The following is a 19,328-nucleotide window of genomic DNA, read 5'->3' on the forward strand; positions in this document are numbered from 1 at the left end:
TGATATATGAACTTCTGATTAGATGTTAACTGCATTTCATTGCAATGACAATAAAGTTAAGCCTAATTTAATTTTAAATATATTAGTGCAGTCTCGAACGTTTAGACTCATCTCTAAATAATAAATTGACATAATTTTACTTAACCTAAATTTATGATTTAAACAGCGTCTTACTATGACTGAATATATTTACAATCTGTACTCTGCTCAAGCTCGTATGACTCAGACTCCCAGCATGCTTTGCGCGCGGAATGGCGGGCAGTAGTGGTTGACTGGTATGCGTTTATTCGTGTGTCGGTAAAAACATTTACACAATGTCATCGTTTGTGACCGAAGTGCTCGCCAGCTCAGGTAAACTGGAGAAGGATGACCTCGCTTGCAAAATCTCCAAACTGTCGCGAAAGGTGGAAGAAACTAAGGTAACGTAAATAGCCTCAGTGTGAAGTTAACTTGGCTAACAATCTGTCAAACCATAAAATTACTAATGTAACATAGCTAACGTTACAACATTGCACCGGGCATGGGTCACTCTTTGAATGGTACGGTTTAAATGTACTAAGATAGTTATTAAACTTCTGTATTATTCTGTTTTCATTTTGCATCTTTGATAGCATGTTAGCAAGCACTTCAAAACAAGCATACGCTTGAAATGCGAGGTTATAAATTATCCCACGCTAAAACATGTCAACCTAGACTATTTAAAATGATCTAAATATTGTTGTTAGAATAATAAAAGTCATAATTCACCTCTGCTTGCACGCAAACATCATACTAACGTTAGCTGAAAAACTGACCGTTAACTTAAGATGTTTGAATATGCTTTTGCGACGTCTAACGCGTCTTTTTTGGTTTTATAAACCAGTGTGATTTAGCAATTACACGTTTTAAAATGTTTTACGTTTGTATATTAGCGCTGTGTTTATTTCTTTAATCGTGAAATGATGTGTAAGTGATCACTGATCAGACATTAGCAGGCTGACGTGTCACGCTTATATCATTGCCTGTCAGTGCCAGTCTGCGCTCAGCACTCAAACAAACAGATTAACGTGTTATTAACCTAATTTTACTAAACAATTCGGTCCTTCATAATCTTGAGAGATTGTTGGTACAGATTACCATTATTACTGTTACTGACTCTGGCATATCTTAAAGGGGACATTTCACAATACTTTTTTAAGATGTCAAATAAAATTTTTGTGTACCCAGAGTACATACGTGAAGTTTTAGCTCAAAACATCATATAGATAATTTATTATAGCATGTTAAAATTGTCACTTTGTAGGTGCAAGCAAAAATTAGCAGTTTTTGGTTGTGTCCTTTTAAATGCAAATGAGTTGATCTCTGTAGATTAAAGGGTGGTATAATCCTCTACTGACATCATAAGGGGAGCCAAATTCCAATGACCTATTTTTCACATGTTTGCAGAGTGGTTTACCAAAACTAAGTTACTGGGTTTTCCTTTTCACATTTTTGGAGCTTAATAGAAGCACTGGCAACCAAATTATAGCACTTAAACATGGAAAAAGTCAGATTTTCATTATATGTCCCCTTTAAGATCTATCAGTGCAAGTTTTTTTCTGTTGAGACAGCTCCAACATGTGTCTTAGTCTAGCCTTAAGCATTGTCTGTGAAAACAGGGGTTAATCTACCCCATACTCAAATCTTTTTCTCTATCTCTAGGGAGAGGTTACTGATATGATTAATAAGAAATATACTGAGTTTATACCCAGTATGGAGGCAGCGGAGGAGCTTGTGGACCAGGTTGAATCAGTTTCCAAAGACATTGATCTTTTAAAAAGCTGTATTGAAAATGAGGTTAAGCATATTTTGCTATGCTAAAAGGGATAGTTCACCCAAAAATTATTATTTACTCTCTCTTATGTCTTTTTGTTTTTCTTCAAAACCCAAATGCATTTTTTTAAGTGTAGTGGTCCCAATCCACTGAGCCCCTAGGGGGACATGGAGAAAAGATGAAATAAAGTTTAGTTTCGCGTGTGCACGTGAAAGTAACGCGTTTAGTTTCTCGTGCACACATGAAAAATTATGCACATGAAGGATTCGCCTGAGCACGCGAAAGTTTCGCGTGAGCACATGAAACTAAACTTTAGATTTTTTTTACTCCAGTGTCACCTTAAGGGGATTGCACACCGGCCGCGCAGCTCAGCGCCGCGCCGTGCCGTTCTAAAAAAATGTAACACATTGTTTTCTATGAGTGTACGCACACCAGCGCCGACAGCTGGCGCCTGTCCGCGCCGCCCAGCTGTGACTCAGGAAGTTGTTCAAATCCCTGTCGCGCCACAGAGCGCCACTCACATAGTTTAACATTAAATAACATCATATGTGTCCCACATCATTAATGATTAACATTGGCTGCTAACGTATATTTTACATTTTGAAATAGACGCTATCTGACGAAGCTCGCGCTATTTAATGTGCACTTCCGGTAGGGCTTCACGATAAATCGCATGTGTTTGTCGCGCGCGTCGCGTCGGTGGTGCCGGTTCCTTGATTGGTATTGGGTCGCCGTCAGCTGTTTTCGGATGGAGCGGCTTTGGCTGCGCAGAGCCGTGGTTCCCGGACGGTCGGGGCAGTTTCGCATTAATTATCGCGGACGTATCGCCTGCGATATGTATGCAATATGGCCCAAATTGTCAGGGAACTACGGCTCTGTGCAGTTGGTGTCGCGCCATCTGGGAGCAGCTGATGGCGATTTGGTGCTGGTCGGGGAGCCGGCGTTGCTGACGTGGTGCGCGTGGTATCGCATGCGATTTGTCGTGCAGCCCTAACTTCCGGTTTACAATACCTCAGAGTTCTCATAGGCGCGGCGCTGAGCTGCGCGGCCGGTGTGCGATCCCCTTTAGGGGCTTGGTACTCGCTTCATTTGGGTTCTGAAGAACAATAAAAGAGGGGTTCAAACAACATGAGGTTGGGTAAATAATAATAAAGTTTTCATTTTAGGGTAAATGAAAAAATTTTTTTTTTTAAAAAGTCTTGTTTTTATTCTATAGTATTTTTATTTGTTAAAGTAAAACAGAGCTTCTGCTTAAAATTTTGCTATCAAAAATCCCATGTTTGCACATACAGGTTAAGCAGAACCTCCATGATGCCGTAACAGAGTATGCCAAGCTGAAACAGCAGCTGGAGAGAAACACTGGTGTTATAGGCATGCTTCAGCATCTTCAAGAGGTAATGCTACATTATTGTTTGTTTTTCTATAAACGTAATGATCTGGAAAAATTTATTTTGTAGCCAACAAGCTAGAGTTATGTTTTAAGGCATAAGAGTGTTACTATAAAGAAAGCTTACAGTAGTGTGCATCTTTGCTTAATGCAATGGTTCACCAAAGGCAAATTCTAATAAATAAAAATTCACATCCCTGTGCCCTACTCATTTAGAAGGGAACTCTCAAGGAAAATGGGCAATTGTATCCAATAATATTTCCTCCTCATTTTCCACATGTTTTTAAAGTTTGACACCGCAATGGAGGAATATCACAGGGCCTTACAGGAAAAGAACTATGTGGCAGCAGCCAAGCAGCATGGAGTAGTAAGTCATATTCAATAATAGCGTATCAATACTAAAAATAGACCTACTTTATGTGTGTTTATTGGTCTATGCTTTTCCATGTCTAATTACATTTTCCTAATTCCATTATAAAGGCACGGTCTAATGTTGATGCTCTAAAAGCCTGGAAGGATACAGAGCTGCCTTTACTTCGAGCCCTCAGCTCAGAGATCACCATACAGAGAGAGAACCTCATCTATCATCTTGGAGAGGAGTGGCAGAAACTGGCAGTATGGAAACTTCCTTCTACCAAAGGTGACTGCCTAATTTATTTTAATCTTATAATTTGTGTCTTTGGACGTTGCCTTCAGGTGGTGTTGAATTTTTAAGTATGGAGATGTGTTTAATTACCTTCCAATATGTCAAACAGCTGGGTGATTCTCACGAAATCCAGATTTTGAAGGTGTCCAGCATCAGAATTTTTTAAAAGCCATTGAAAGCTTTTTTGCACATGTAAGATTAAGGTGTGAACTTACTATAACCATTATTTTTAGAGGATTAGAAAATATTTCCTATAGAATTATTGCAATTTTTTAAATTATCTTTATAAAAAATTATCATTACCGCAACATGATATTACATTAAATATATGCATTTACAAACTCATGTTTCAGTAATGAGAACTAAAAAGTTGTCTAGGTACTATGACAAACAAAATCTTAACTTTTATCTGGAGAGAAAAAATAAAAACTGCTTACCTGGTAGCCATCTTGAGTTTTACAGTCAATTATGTCCCTTCCAACAATTTTTTTTAAATGTTAGTTCCTTGAGGACTTAAACAATGATTGAAAATTGTTGCGGAGGATGAGAAAATTGGTCTTGGACACATTTATATTCCGTATTATTGTCTCTACATTTACCAATGATCACCAAATACCACATGTTTTTTTTTTTTACTTTAAATGTTTATAGTATAACATGCACTGAAGCTTTTTATTTTTTTTCGATTTTTAATTGAATATTTCCATGTCAAAGAACCCAAATCCAGTCATGGACACATTGCGGTAATGACATTTTTCCCTTAAAGCCGTTCTATGCAGTTTCGGTCTGTTTTTGTCAAACAGCGACCCCTAGAGTTGCTGGAGAATACTTGCAACTGTCGTAATTTCCCACTTTAGTACTCCGAAGATAATGACCAGGTAATGTTTCACAATTTCATACAAATATTAGGCTACTGCATAGTCTACTAAACTACAGATGATGTTAATAGGATAATAAGAAGTTTATTCCAAGTGTAGAGTGCATATAATAATAAAGTACCGCGTTTATAGCTTATAACGTTTTTACATGATTGCAGCTAAATCACAAGTAAACATTACAAAATGCCATGACAAAGTTAATTGTGTACGTTGCATTATTTCATAACATTGTTCGCTATAATGTCACTATACATGATTATTGCTATTTATCATAATAGTTTGCAAATTGTGCATGTTTACACTATTTACAACCTCTAGGCTTATTTATGTCCTGATAATTATGTGAGATATTGACAACTGTTGTCATGATAATCGCATGACATACTACAAGCAAGCGCAACAACATACAACATAGACCGCAAACAAGTTTACAAATGAGAGATTTACTTACTAGTCCATCAACAAGATCGCCAGATCAGCATCCCATCCAGTGCTCACGCCAACGAGTAAAAACCTGACCGAGTGGGACTCTTGTCCGGTTCCTAACGCGGTCAGATTCTCTTTTCCTTTTCCTACTCTCTTCCGAACGCGCTTTCTTAACTTTTAAATCATTTAGCCTCACGGCTCAAATTCGCGCGTGCAGTTGTTGTTATAGGCTTAATCGACTTCATGCAGCGCTGCAAGAACCGACAGCCGGATGACGTCAAAGTGCCGTCTCGGATCATTCTCGCGGTACTTTGACGTCATCCGGCGGTCGGTTCTTGCAGCGGCACACGAAGTCGAACAAGCCTAACGTCTGACGTCGTTGCCGTAAAGCAAGTTGTGATTCTCGCGAGATTTGTCAGGGGCGGTTCTCTCAAGCTTGCATTGGCGGTTTTTCTAGCGGCGTCCTCCCCGAGCTTCAACGGGAGGATGATTCGCCCTACTATGACTTTGTTTACCACTGAAATAACTTTGAAGCTGTTATATTAAGGTAAAATAACTGCATAGTGTGTCTTTAAATGTGGAAAAAACAACAAAATTGCTTTGTATGATGTAATTAAAAATCATGTGCAAAATAGTTCATGAAGAGATGTTTGTAACTGTATGCTTCTTATTTTGATACTTTTACTTTTTTATCAAAATGTTTCATGACACCTCATAAATTTAATTTTGCGAGAATCACCCAGCTGTACTGTAGCAGTACTGTGTGCCCTTTTCTGATCTTTTTTTTTCTCTCCAGAGCTCACTAGCATGAAGTCCTTCCTGACGACAGCGCTTCATTTGAACACAGGAGCATCTATGGAAGATGATTCTGTTCCAAATCCTCTTCTTACCAGTATTCTCCAGGCCCTCTCAGTTCAAGGAGAGCTCCATAAAAAGATCAAACTGTTTGGTATGAATACCGTAGAACTTCCACCCCATATGTTAAATTGTATTTTTCAGACTGTTTGACTTTGTCCATCCTATAGGGCAGGTGTTGTTTAAATACATGCTGAAGCCTCTAATCTTATACCCGGCGTTGGTGGTGGAAGTGAGCAGTCAGCCTGAGCAGGGCACAGTCTTGAGTCTGCAGTGTGAAGAAACCAAAGCAGAACATCCAAATCCCATCCAGGTTTACACCAAAGTGCTCACCGTGCTAAAGACACTACATAAACAACTTTTTGGTACGGCCAAAATCTCATTTAATTGCGATATTAAAGTAACTTGAACTAAAAAAAATTTAGCTATGGCTGCTTTAATTTTTTTATTGTTGTTTGTGTTTTTATTTAGATGTCTTTGTAGGTGAAAAGAAAGTGTCTGAGATTTTAGGGGAACTGATTTGGGAGGAGATGTCCGACTGCATAATTCGTGAATGCTTGGTTCATTCCATACCGACTAATAGTAGTCAGCTAGCCGAGTATAGTGAGGTAAGAGTCAATAAGGCCTATGGGCTGTCTTTTTTTGAAACTGTAGTCTTTGTAATACAATATGTAATTCTGTCTTCAGGTTATTAAACAGACTGAGGATTTTGAGAGCAGTTTGAAAAAAATGGGGTACCTCACGGGAGACTCAACGGACCTCTTGAAATATGCCAGGAACGTCAACTGTCATTTCGCAAGCAAAAAATGCCAGGATGTCATTGTAGCTGCACGAAAACTGATGACATCAGAGATGCACAACACAGTGAAAGTAAGATATAGCTCATGTAATACTAAATAATAAAAAATGATACATTACAGTTTTCAAAAGATCGACTTCTTGCCCTTAGATCACTCCAGACTACAAACTTTCTATCCCTAAACTACCAAATCCTCCTGGAGGGGAGAAGGAAAAGAAGAAGGAGGTGGTTAAGAAAGGTGGCTATCATGATCAGCAAAACCTAGAGAACGAGAAGCAGTTGGGTCAGCAGACACTTTGCTTGCCTGTGTGTCGCATTAGTGAGTCAGTGCAGCAGCTAATGGACTTGGCCATACGAACTCTGTCTGAGGCAGTAGGCAGCTCCCCCCAGTGGTATGTAGCAGGGATTGCACACTTTTAATTATTTTATATAAAACTTCTGAATTACATAATACATACGTATGTGATTTGCCTCTTTTAGTGCAGTTCAACTTTTCTACACTGTCCGAAACATTTTCCACCTGTTTTATGATGTCGTGCCTACATATCACAAGTAAGTTGTCTTTCTTTCTTCATAGCAGTATGCCTTATGTACTGTTGGTAAAATGTATTGGTGCATTTTTGACTCAGGGAGAACTTTCTGAAGTTGCCTCACTTGGCTGCCATCCAGCACAATAACTGCATGTTCATCGCTCACCACCTTTTAACTTTGGGTCACCAGTTCAAACCCCATCTTCCCTTGAAAAATGGAGTGGCATATTTTGTGGACTTGGTGCCAGGATTCAGAAGACTGGGTAAGGGTGAAAGGGTGTTTTATGATTGAAACCAGGCTACAATTAAGATGCCTTAACTTGTTTGTATCGGGGTATAAGGTGCTCGGTGCTTTGTGGCACAAATGAATGTTCAAAAAGCAGAGATGTTGGAGAGACTGTCCACGGCGCGAAACTTTTCAAGCTTGGATGATGAGGAGAATTACTCTGTAGCCAGCAAGGCTATCAGACAAGTATGATCAAACCTAAGAAAAATTTGTTTTTGCTTTGAGTGCAGTGTAACCATAAATATACTCGTCATTAATGCTGTCGTTTTATTTAAAGGTAAATTTGTTCTGTATTGTAGGTAATTCACCAGCTGAGGAGGTTGGGAAAAGTATGGCAAGATGTTTTGCCTGTTAATATTTACTGTAAAGCAATGGGAACACTACTCAATACTGCCATATGCGAGCTGATTAATAAGATTATGATGTTGGAGGTAAGGCTTTATCATAATGCTCATTGTTTTCATTTTGACGGCACTTGCGATGTTAACAGCATAAAATAACCAGAGCACTTATTTCAGGACATCGCTAATGAGGATGGTGACAGACTGCGAACACTGTGTCAAACCATCATCGAGGAAGGCCCGCTGGTCTTCATCCCATTGCCAGATGAAAACAAGAACAAAAAATATCAAGAAGAGGTTCCAGTCTATGTAAAGAAATGGATGTCTTTAAAAGAGCTTTCGATTGTGCTGAGTGCCAGTCTACAGGAGATAGTGGACAGGTGATTTGTTTACCTAACAAAAAACATAGACGTATCCAAACTATTTGTTCAGAGGTTGAATTTGGTTTCTATTTTACTTTAGCGAATGCCAAATTAAATTATTTTATAAATATAAATGATTCAATAAAAATAAGTTTATATCAACTACTTAATCTGAATCTTAAGGGTAACTCCGAGTAAATCATGGTTGGGAACACTTGGTAATGTTTTTGTTTGTTTGTTTGTTTGTTTAGGTGGGCTGAAGGAAAAGGACCTCTGGCAGTGGAATTTTCCTGCAATGAGATGAAAAGTCTTATTCGTGCCTTGTTCAAGAACACAGAGAGGCGAGCAGCGGCCCTCACTAAAATAGTCAAATAGACACACAACAGACCGATGCACTTCCAACGTAATACTAAACATTATTTGAGGCTTCTTGCATATACTGTATTTCTATATTTTTCTATTTTGTTGAAAAAGCATTACAATAAATGCTGTTCTAAGCACATGCTGTTGTCTTGTTATCAATACAGTATATTGCTTATTGTTTGTATGATTTATATAAAGTATGATACAGTGGCACATAACTGTTTTAGGCTTTCAGGTGTCAATGACTAAACATAAAAAAAATACAAATTATTTAATATTATAATTTAATTTTTAATTATTATTTATATACATTTGAATTAAATGTACATATGTAACACAAATTGAGTCGCTATACAAGAGCAATAAAAATCAGACGACTTTTCTTTTTTTATTGAACATTTAAAATTCAAAATTATACAAAAGGGCAAGTACACATAACATCACATATTTTCACAATTCACATACTGTACAAAAATAATTTTTTTAAATAATTAAAAAGGGCACCACAAACATATATTACATTTAGTGCTGGGTGAAGATTAATTGCATACAAAATAAAAGTGATTTTTTTTGCATAATATATGTGTGTGTACTACTGTGTAATTATGTATATTTAACCACACACATGTACATATATTCATTTTAGTATATATATATATATATATATATATATATATATATATATATACTAAAATGAATATATGTATATGTTTGTGGTTAAATACATTCATGTATGTATTTAAGAAACATTTACATGTGTATATTCTATTCTATTTATATATATATATATATATATATATATATTAGGGCTGTCAAAATTAACGCGTTAATAACGCGTTAACGCAAATTCATTTTAACGCCACTAATTTTATTAACGGAGATTAACGCAACGCGCAATTTCTGTTTGACCCTTGGTCCAGCCCATAGTTGAATGAACAGAGACGCAGACAAATGTGACTCTCTCTAAATGAGTAAAAGGTTTTCATAGAAATAAGAACATTAAGCAAATCGTCTACCAAATCCAATGCTCTAAATGCTCGTTGGACATCTGATATGATCTTTATTTATACGTCTGAGAGGTGGAACGTTACCGTCCTCCTAATGCTTAATCTAATACAAAGATGCGTCTCAATTCATTTTGGTTTCGCTTTTATGCATGACTTAGAAAATAGACTGCAGGACTTGCTTGATGTTAAAAGAGTCATTAAGAGAGATAAAGTTCGGTACCTGATTAATGTTAAAGAGTTATTAAGAGCGACAAGACTCAAAAGCGATCCCCTCACGCAGACTGACTGACATCTGAAGCGCGTGCACACAGACGCGTGAGTGCGAGACCCGGATATATAGACATCTACACAAAATTACAGTTTTACAAATATCTGTTTTGATAAGAATTCACGCAGGTAGGCTCTATAATCTGTTATGTTTTAAGTAAATGTTTGGTTAACTGTTGGGTAAAACTATCTGATGTGTAACATTATATTAGATCACTTAGATTTTAATCAGTCTGTCTCAATGTCAATCAAACAAAAGGAAAAAAAGTTGAACATACATTGATGATGTTTTTGCTTTGTGTGTGCTAAATCTATTAGTTTTACCAGTGATTTTAAGGTATTGATGTGGTAATATAATGTATGGATGTGGAAATGTTTGTGGTAATTTGACTCTTTCAACTTCAAACACGTGTAGTTCGTCATGTTTTGTTATATTTCAACAAATCATGCATTGTTCTATGTTTTAATAGAGAATGTCAAAATATGAACAACTATTTTTTTTAAATTTGCTAATTCCGACTCAACTTGCCTGCACATGTCACAAATGATGCAGCAGCAAACAAAAATGGAGAAAGAAAAATCTTCTGAAAGGAAAATTCATATACAAAACAATGGCTGGTGATTCTGTTAAAATGTAAACAGGCTGTTGTTAACATACATTTGCATAAAGCATCTATATATGTATATATGATTAGAATATTAAAAACCTGAAAAGTGTTAAATTAGGGTAAATTTAGAATGGATAAAAATGTGCGATTAATTTGCGATTAATCGCAGTTAACTCATGAAATCATGCGATTAATCTAGATTAATTTTTTTAATCTATTGACAGCCCTAATATATATATATATATATATATATATATATATATATATATATATATATATATATATATATATATAGAATAGAATAGAATATACACATGTAAATGTTTCTTAAATACATACATGAATGTGTGTGTATTTATATATACATAATAATTACAGACAGCACACACTCTTTACTACACTTACACACACTTTATTATGCCAAAAATCACTTTTTTTTGTATGCGATTAATCTTTGCCCAGCACATTTAAGTGAAACAGTTTTCTGGCTTTTTTGTTCTTCACAAATTTTATAGATTCTTAAATATACTTAAAAGGCTGTTTGAAAATGAATAAAATTGGGTAATTTCCCTAATAGCAATTTCCGTTTAATAGCAAAAACAAATCAATAACAAAAATTTTTAATTTGGTCAAAGATCAATTTAAATTTAGATTGCAGTTTAATTTAACACTTAAAAATTGTGACATCTTGTACCAAAAGTAGGATGAGCAGGGAGTGCGACTGTTCTCCTGACTGAATTTCTGCTTTACGGCATTTTTACGACAGTTTATGACACTTGCTTTGACAGTTCGCAGGTTGCCACATATTCATAATTTACTTTTTCATAGAATATTTTATACACTGTCGTAAATCTAGAAGAATAATTAATAGACAATCGTAAACATATTATAAAATAATAATTAAAGCGCAAATGTATATGCAAAACAAAGCATCCTTTATAAAGGATATTGACATTCAACAATTCCTATAATTTCCATAATCTCATAAACATCAGAGCCAGTCTCAAACATATTGTGGTGTATATAATTAGTTCTGTTTTACAGAAAATGCCTATGTTGGATGCTAACCCAATCAAAAAATCCCAATGGCCTATGAGAATCAATAAAGGGGATTATGTTACAAGTGTAAACCTGGCAACCCTGCTGCGTCACCCGGCGAACGAAGCGAAGGAGAGTGTCGTAAAGTGGTATGTTTTGAAGCGGGGAGGTCATTGGAAAGTGAGCTTGTTTGTAAGGTTCTGGGGGGGACAGACCGCTGCTACCACAGGTGTCAGATATTCTGATACCAGAGTAGCTGTATTTATATCCAGTTTAGTTTATCAGGGTTGTTCACGGTTAAAAATGCTACGTTTAGCGTTGCGAGTGAGGCCGTCTGTCAGGCTAACCCGGCCCAGTGTCCTCTCGGGCCCCGCTGCTAGTCCTCGATCCGGACCGGTATCCTGCCACCATCTCAAACGATACCACTCCAACGGCCCTGCTCGGATCCGGAGCCTGTGTCACGGTCGACGTGTGTACAACAGCATCCTTAGTAACACATCATGGGTGTTGCACAGGCAAACGGCCGGGTTCAGTCAAAGCATGCGAGTGTACAGCCTACCGCCTCATCAGAAGGTAAGCTAGTAGCTACGCTAACTATGTACCGTTAAGTCTTCTGTGTTGACATATACAATTTTCAAATGTGTTGCTTTCTTGTGGTTCATGCATGGTTGTCCAATTCTCCTCCCTTCATTGCAATGCTCTTCCTTTAGTTTTTAAAACACAATGAACTAAAACATTTGAGCTATCTTGTAAAACTTGGGTATCAAAAAATATGATGTGCATATAATATAAGATATATGCTAAAATTAAAGCTGTAAAGTTTTCCTGTTTTTATTTTTAGTAAGTTTAGGTTAGCAGTGGTCTGTTGCATCGTTGCTTTATGTGTTGGTGTCACCTTCTCCAGGGTATTCAAGCAATTCTGCACAAGCTCTTTGGGCTGGTAGAGATCCATAAAAACATTTGCTTGATATCTTGATATATGGAACATAGTGTCTCAAAAGACGTTACAGTTTTTCTAATTACTCATAATACACCATAATGGTTATACATTGGCATTTGCTACTTAGGGCAGATCATATGTTTACTCTTTGATGCTCAATTCTGTGGTTCTCATTGTAAATGTATCTTTTGCTAAGATAAGCAATCGTTTCTGTTAATTTAACCATATTATCATTTATAATATTACAGGTGGAGCTACCTGCTTTGTCCCCCACAATGCAGCTGGGCACCATAGCACGATGGGAGAAGAAGGAAGGTGATAAAATCAATGAGGGAGATCTGATCGCTGAGGTACAATCTGCTAGTTTTTTTTTTTTTTTTTAAGGTTTTAACTTTAAACCAATCACAATGTACAGACTGTGCCATTTTAATTTGGTCAGGTTGAAACGGACAAGGCTACAGTTGGATTTGAAATACAGGATGAGTGCTACCTCGCCAAAATCTTGGTTCCTGAGGGTACAAGAGATATACCCATTGGATCAATCATCTGTATTACCGTGGACACGTAAGCAATTTATATCTGGAATTATCAGAACATCACGACAGGAAACTCACAATTGATAGTATATAAATTAATATAATGCTATGCTATTCTTTCTTCTTTTTTTGTGTGGTGTTGATGTTTACATAAATTCTCCACTTAATGTCTGTCACCTGTTCATCCTTTGACATTTAGGCCTGACCTCGTCGCTGCCTTTAAGGACCTAACATTGGATAAACTCGCTGGCTCCGCCTCTGCAGCAGCAGCTGCGCCGCCCCCTCCAGCAGCACCTGCTGCTTCTCCAGCACCTTCACAAGTTCCTGGCAGCTCTTACCCAGCCCACATGAAGGTATTAGATGTTGGGCACAGATGAAAGTTGTTAATGTACAAATTGAATGACCAATTCAACAGTCAAAACTGTATTAAAAAGTCTTTCCTGCATATTAGGTACTTCTCCCAGCTCTTTCCCCTACAATGACAATGGGCACAGTGCAGCGCTGGGAAAAAAAAGTGGGTGAGAAGCTGAGTGAGGGAGACCTGCTAGCCGAAATTGAGACCGATAAGGCAACAATTGGTACGTCCATGATTTTGGCTTATATATTTATAATTATTTACATTATTGTAAAGCAACTATTTTAGTAATCAGAATTTTTTTGGGGGGGTGCATATACCTTTTCATCTCTACAGTGGATTTAAAGAGATACCTGATATATACCTATAAACTACATTTATGGAAATTAGCTGAGGTGTTGAATCTGACTTTATGTAATTTTCAGGTTTTGAGGTACAGGAAGAGGGATACCTGGCTAAGATCATGATTTCAGAGGGCACTAGAGATGTTCCTCTCGGCACTCCTCTCTGCATCATTGTGGAAAAGGAATCCGATATTGGCGCCTTTGCCGACTACGTGGAAACAGGTGTGGCTACAAGTCCACCTCCTGCCCCCACACCGGTAAAGAGCTCTGTCATTTCAATAACACTTCTGCCGCTTATTTTCCCTTTGTTTATTTGGGCTTGCAGTCACCGATAACAATTTTCTTCTTAGCCTTGCTCAACAATAATATCATTGTTATTACTATAACTGCCAATGCATTAAAGGTGCCAAAGAATGCATTGAAATAATGTTAAAGGGATAGTTCACCCAAAAATGAAAACCCCGTGACCATTCACTCACTCTCATGTTGTCACAAATCTTAATCAGTTTCTTTGTTCTGACGAACACAAAGGAAGATATTTTGAGAAATGTTTGTAACCAAACCATTCGTGGACCCCGTTCACTTTCATAGTAGGAAAAATGAATACTATGGAAGTGAATGGGGTCCACGAACGGTTTGGTTACAAACATTTCTCAAAATATCTTCCTTTGTGTTCATCAGAACAACAAAATTTATGCGAGTTTGTAACAACATGAGAGTGAGTAAATGATGACAGAATTTCTTTTTTGGGTGAACTATCCCTTTAAATAGGCTATATGCCCAGCTGCACTACTTCCTAAACTTCAGCCAGCTCCTTGTTTCCTGTCTGCCATTATTGGACAAACTGATTAATCCAGGTGTGTCTGATTATTCTTGTTGTGACTACTGAGGTCAGGCACACCTGGATTAATCAGTTTGTCCAATAATGGCAGACAGGAAACAGGGAGCTGGCTGGGGTTCAGGAGGTAGTGCAGCTGGGCATGAAGCCTATTACTTTATTTAGGGCAAAAATTATGCAGAAACGTTTTACATGTCCATTAACAACCCTAGGATTTGTCCTTTAAATTAAATTGTCTATTTTTGCCCTATTTGGAACGGTTATGAATAATAATGTTGAGATCTGCTCTGATTGGCTCTGCTCTGCTCTGATGTTGGGGCGTACATCTCAACTGAAACATCGCAGTCAGTCTTATGTTGAGATTGCCTGTTTCCAGCAATCTTTTGCATGCACAAGGTTTACATGAGACTGAAGAAACAAACACGTTTGAGGCTCACTATATGTCATTACCATGTACAGAGCTCTTATTATGCATCTATGCTTTTTTTTATTCTATGGCATCTTTAAATGCAGAGATATATTCAATGCAGCTGCACAATTAGCAGCAAGCATTTACTCTTCACATTAGTGTTGCAACAGCACTATGATGAGCAACTTGCCATGATGTGATGTAATGTATTTTATATGTCACAACCTAAGTGTGGTCACTGCTATGTAGGTCAAGGTCTGTTAGTACCATCTCAATACGAAAAGTTTTGTGTTATGGCTTCAAGTGAAAGGTAACTAAAATATTTGCAATGTTTTGCAATCCTGTAATCGTGCAATACCAGTTTTGTGGGTGTGGCCATCAAGAATAAACTGATCAGGCAGGTAAATAACAATAAAATGTAACCGTGAAACAGAAAATCTTGCGCCAGAGGGCTTTTTATTTATCACATTTAAAAGTCTGGATTGATCAGGGTGATTTTAGTATGTGTGTGTCATATATAGGAATTCTGATATTCTCCTTAGGTGGCCATCACCAACAGCAGCCCCTGCAGCTCCAACCCCAGCACCTACCGCTGCACCTGCCGCTCCTAGGAAAGGCCGAGTGTTTGCCAGCCCTATAGCTAAGAAACTTGCTGCTGAGAAGGGCATTGACCTTGCCCAAGTCACAGGTAGGAGACCACTGGTTTCAGTTCATTTTTTTTCTGAGATGTGACCCACAAAAGAATGACACTGGTCTTACTGAGTTTATTATTTAAGTTCTTGTTTATGTGTGATTTTACATTTGAGAATGAATTTGGAGTGTGTTACAAATGTCTCCACAGGAAGTGGACCAGATGGAAGAGTTACCAGAAAAGATATTGATAGTTTCGTTCCATCTAAACCCAGTCCTGTAAGTCATCAAATCTCAGAGGATCCAAACACACCAAATTCTACCTTAACTTAAAACAAAGTATTGATGTTGGAAGTAAAAACACAAAAATGCTTCACTGAATTTGTTATTCTGTCTTAATACCAGGCACCAGCTGCTGCCCCCAGCCCAGCTCCACCCACCTTCACCCCTGCAGCCGCCCCAGCTGTTGCTGCCGTACCAACAGGAACATTCACCGACATCCCTATCACCAACATTCGCAAGGTGAGTTACGATCTGCTGTATGTGTTTCTGTTTACCTGTATCTTACCCATAATGCCCTGTTTCCCTGTTTGTAGGTGATCGCCCAAAGGCTGATGCAGTCTAAACAGACTATTCCCCATTATTACTTGTCTGTGGATGTCAACATGGACCAAGTGCTTGAACTCAGAAAAGAACTCAATGTTGTAAGTGTTTTGACTCCTTATTGGCCTCGTACACACACTGCAAACATTCGGAGTGACAACCGCATTTAAATGCGGGAGTGAATCCCCTAAATGTTTGTTACATGTCTGTACAGAACAAGACTCACTCCCGAAAATGGGATGATTGACCATAGCAACGTTCTGCCGTCTCGCATGCTTATCACTCACAGCTTTGACCAAAATAATTTAACAGCATTGTGTTTTGCAATAAACCTCCGTCTTTGCGTTGTGTATTGTACGCTTTCATGAGGCTGCTTTACAGTGCGCGGTCTTGCAGTGTTGCCAGGTCCTTGTCCTTTCTGTACGTACATAGCGTTTTGGCGCTTAACAGTTTATGGCTTTTGGCTCATGATGCGATCAAGTTTTTGATGTTAATAAAGTGTAAAGGTGCCGGTCCCAATATTTTGATCTTTGAGATAAAGCATTTGGATTTACTTTGGTTTATTATTGTATTTTTCTTGTTCGCTGTTTTTTTAGTGCAGGATCTGGCAACACTAGTCAGCAAATGCTCGTGCCTCTGTTATTTTCTGCACCGCACACACAAAATACTTTTTCCCCTTCTAGGAATTTATTTTTTGAGAAGAGAGACCTGTCATGTCCATGATGCACGTTTAAACACTTTATTAACCACTAGTTGTTCAGTTGGGTTATGTACACGCTAAGCAGAGTTTCTGTATATGCGATTGTCACTACCTGCATTATGCAGGAGTTAATTCGGTTGTAGAATGCGGTTGTCAGTCCCGTAAATTACTGAACTGTGTGTGTACAGAACAGGATTAAGCATTAAAAGGTGAAGTGACAACCTAATTATTATGCAGTGTGTACAGGACCATTGTGTGATTTTTAAACTACAATATTTCTATCCTAACTCTACTTTATTTTCTTCATCTCGTCATGATCAGGAGGTTAAAGCAGACAACATCAAACTCTCGGTCAATGACTTCATTATCAAAGCCTCGGCTCTAGCCTGTTTAAAGGTACCAGAGGCTAACTCCTCTTGGATGGATACAGTCATCAGACAGTAAGTGACCTACCACATTGCAAAACCGCTTCGGGCCGTATAAGGGCAGCATTACTTTCACATATTACTACAGTATATAATGTATAGTGCATCTGTATAATTTTCAATGTTTGTTGTCTTTAGACAAAATCACGTTGTGGATGTTAGTGTTGCAGTCAGTACGCCTATGGGTCTGATCACTCCTATTGTATTTAATGCTCATATTAAGGGCCTAGTATCTATAAGTAAAGACGTGGCCTTGTTAGCATCTAAAGCACGAGAGGGCAAACTGCTACCACACGAATTCCAGGTTTGTATCATAAAAAACTATTTAAAGGATTAGGCCATTTTCTTATAAAATCCAGATCATTTACTCACCACCATGTCATCCTAAATGTTGATGTCTTTCTTTGTTCGAGTCGAGAAGAAATTATGTTTGTTGAGGTAAACATTCCAGGATTTTTCTCATTTTTATGGACTTTATATAACCCCAATACTTAACAGTTTTAATGCAGTTTAAAATTGCAGTTTCAAAGTACTCTAAACGATCCCAAACGAGGCATAAGGGTCTTATCTAGCGAAACCATCATCATTTTGGGCAAGAAAAAATGCACTTTTAATCCACAACTTCTCTTCTTCCTCCAGCTGTGTGACGAGCCAGCGTGACCTCACGTAATTGCGTAATGATGTCGAAAGGTCACGTGTTACATATATGAAACGCACATTTGCGGATCATTTTAAACAATAAACTGACACAAAGACATTAATTAGTATCATTCCACATACAACAACGTCGGAACGGTCTTCTTTCTCCACACTTGTAAACACTGGGGCATAGTTTCGATATGCCATCTGTGACCTCTTGACGTCATTACGCAATTACGTGAGGTCGTGCTGGCTCATCACACAGCTCGAGGAAGAAGAGAAGTTGTGGGTTAAAAGTGCATATTTTTTATTTTTCTTGCCAAAAATGACAATCGTTTCGCTAGATAAGACCCTTATGCCTCGTTTAAGATCATTTAAAGTCAATTGAAATTGCAATTTTAAACTGCATTAAGGCTGTTACGTGTTGGGGTCCATTAAAGTCCATTAAAATGAGAAAAATCCTGGAATGTTTTCCCCAAAAACATAATTTCTTCTCGACTGAACAAAGAAAAACATCAACATTTTGGATGACATGATGGTGAGTCAATTATATGGATTTTTTTATGAAAATGGACTAATCCTTTAAACTAAAAAAAATTAAATTGTCCTACACAGTCAACATTTGAGTTTCAACATTTGCTTGCTTTTCCAGGGTGGCACTTTCACTATTTCTAATCTGGGAATGTATGGAATCAAGAATTTCTCTGCTATTATTAACCCACCTCAAGCCTGCATTCTAGCTGTTGGTGGCTCAGAAAAGAGACTGCTTCCTGCGGACAACGATAAAGGGTAAGCAAAATTAATTGAGATAAGTTAACATGTTATAGTTTTTCTGTGCTGTGTATTTTTTTAATTGGACTTTAATTATTCTCCCATAGGTTTGACGTTGCTAACATGATGTCTGTGACTCTGAGCTGTGATCACCGGGTGGTAGATGGTGCTGTTGGTGCACAATGGCTCGCTGAGTTCCGCAAGTTCCTCGAGAAACCCGTCACCATGCTCCTGTGAGCATAGCCCTACATATGGACCTTGCCCAAAAACAGTGGACATTTAAGATTTGGAGATATCTCTCTCACTGGTTATATGCTCTCCCTGAAAAATATAACAGCTTCTCTCTGGGTTTCTTTTCTCCCTGACTGAAATACATCTTTTCATGTACTGTATTTTTACATTACATCCTAAAGCATCAAATAACTGCTCAACTCAAGTTGTGCGTCGTTGTTTAGGTCAGTTGAGGAGTTTATTGCTGGACGATGATTTTCTTTTTTTTTTCAGGATACTGTTACAAGCACCGCAAGTCTGTGTATGCCATTAGATCAAGAAA

General features: G+C 37.8%; 2 protein-coding genes across 2 annotated transcripts; both read left to right on the forward strand.

The window, feature by feature from the left end:
* Positions 1 to 104: 104 nt before the first annotated feature.
* On the forward strand, positions 105 to 8,804 carry zw10 (zw10 kinetochore protein). The gene is made up of 16 exons (XM_055179852.2): positions 105 to 419; positions 1,681 to 1,815; positions 3,085 to 3,186; positions 3,469 to 3,546; positions 3,660 to 3,819; positions 5,926 to 6,078; positions 6,155 to 6,349; positions 6,456 to 6,592; positions 6,672 to 6,854; positions 6,934 to 7,175; positions 7,264 to 7,335; positions 7,413 to 7,576; positions 7,655 to 7,785; positions 7,899 to 8,030; positions 8,118 to 8,320; positions 8,554 to 8,804. Exons 1-16 carry the CDS (start codon positions 315 to 317, stop codon positions 8,675 to 8,677), a joined length of 2,316 nt encoding a protein of 771 aa, XP_055035827.2. The 5' UTR covers positions 105 to 314; the 3' UTR covers positions 8,678 to 8,804.
* A 2,887-nt stretch (positions 8,805 to 11,691) lies between these two features.
* dlat (dihydrolipoamide S-acetyltransferase (E2 component of pyruvate dehydrogenase complex)) lies at positions 11,692 to 19,082 on the forward strand. The gene is made up of 14 exons (XM_073871268.1): positions 11,692 to 12,158; positions 12,774 to 12,875; positions 12,965 to 13,089; positions 13,261 to 13,414; positions 13,513 to 13,639; positions 13,842 to 14,017; positions 15,509 to 15,695; positions 15,849 to 15,916; positions 16,043 to 16,159; positions 16,234 to 16,341; positions 17,262 to 17,373; positions 17,500 to 17,669; positions 18,657 to 18,793; positions 18,883 to 19,082. The coding sequence occupies exons 1-14, from the start codon at positions 11,889 to 11,891 to the stop codon at positions 19,010 to 19,012; spliced, it is 1,983 nt and encodes a 660-aa protein (XP_073727369.1). The 5' UTR covers positions 11,692 to 11,888; the 3' UTR covers positions 19,013 to 19,082.
* Positions 19,083 to 19,328: the final 246 nt, after the last annotated feature.

This window comes from Misgurnus anguillicaudatus, chromosome 9 (assembly GCF_027580225.2).
Source record: "Misgurnus anguillicaudatus chromosome 9, ASM2758022v2, whole genome shotgun sequence".
Lineage (NCBI taxonomy): Eukaryota > Metazoa > Chordata > Actinopteri > Cypriniformes > Cobitidae > Misgurnus > Misgurnus anguillicaudatus.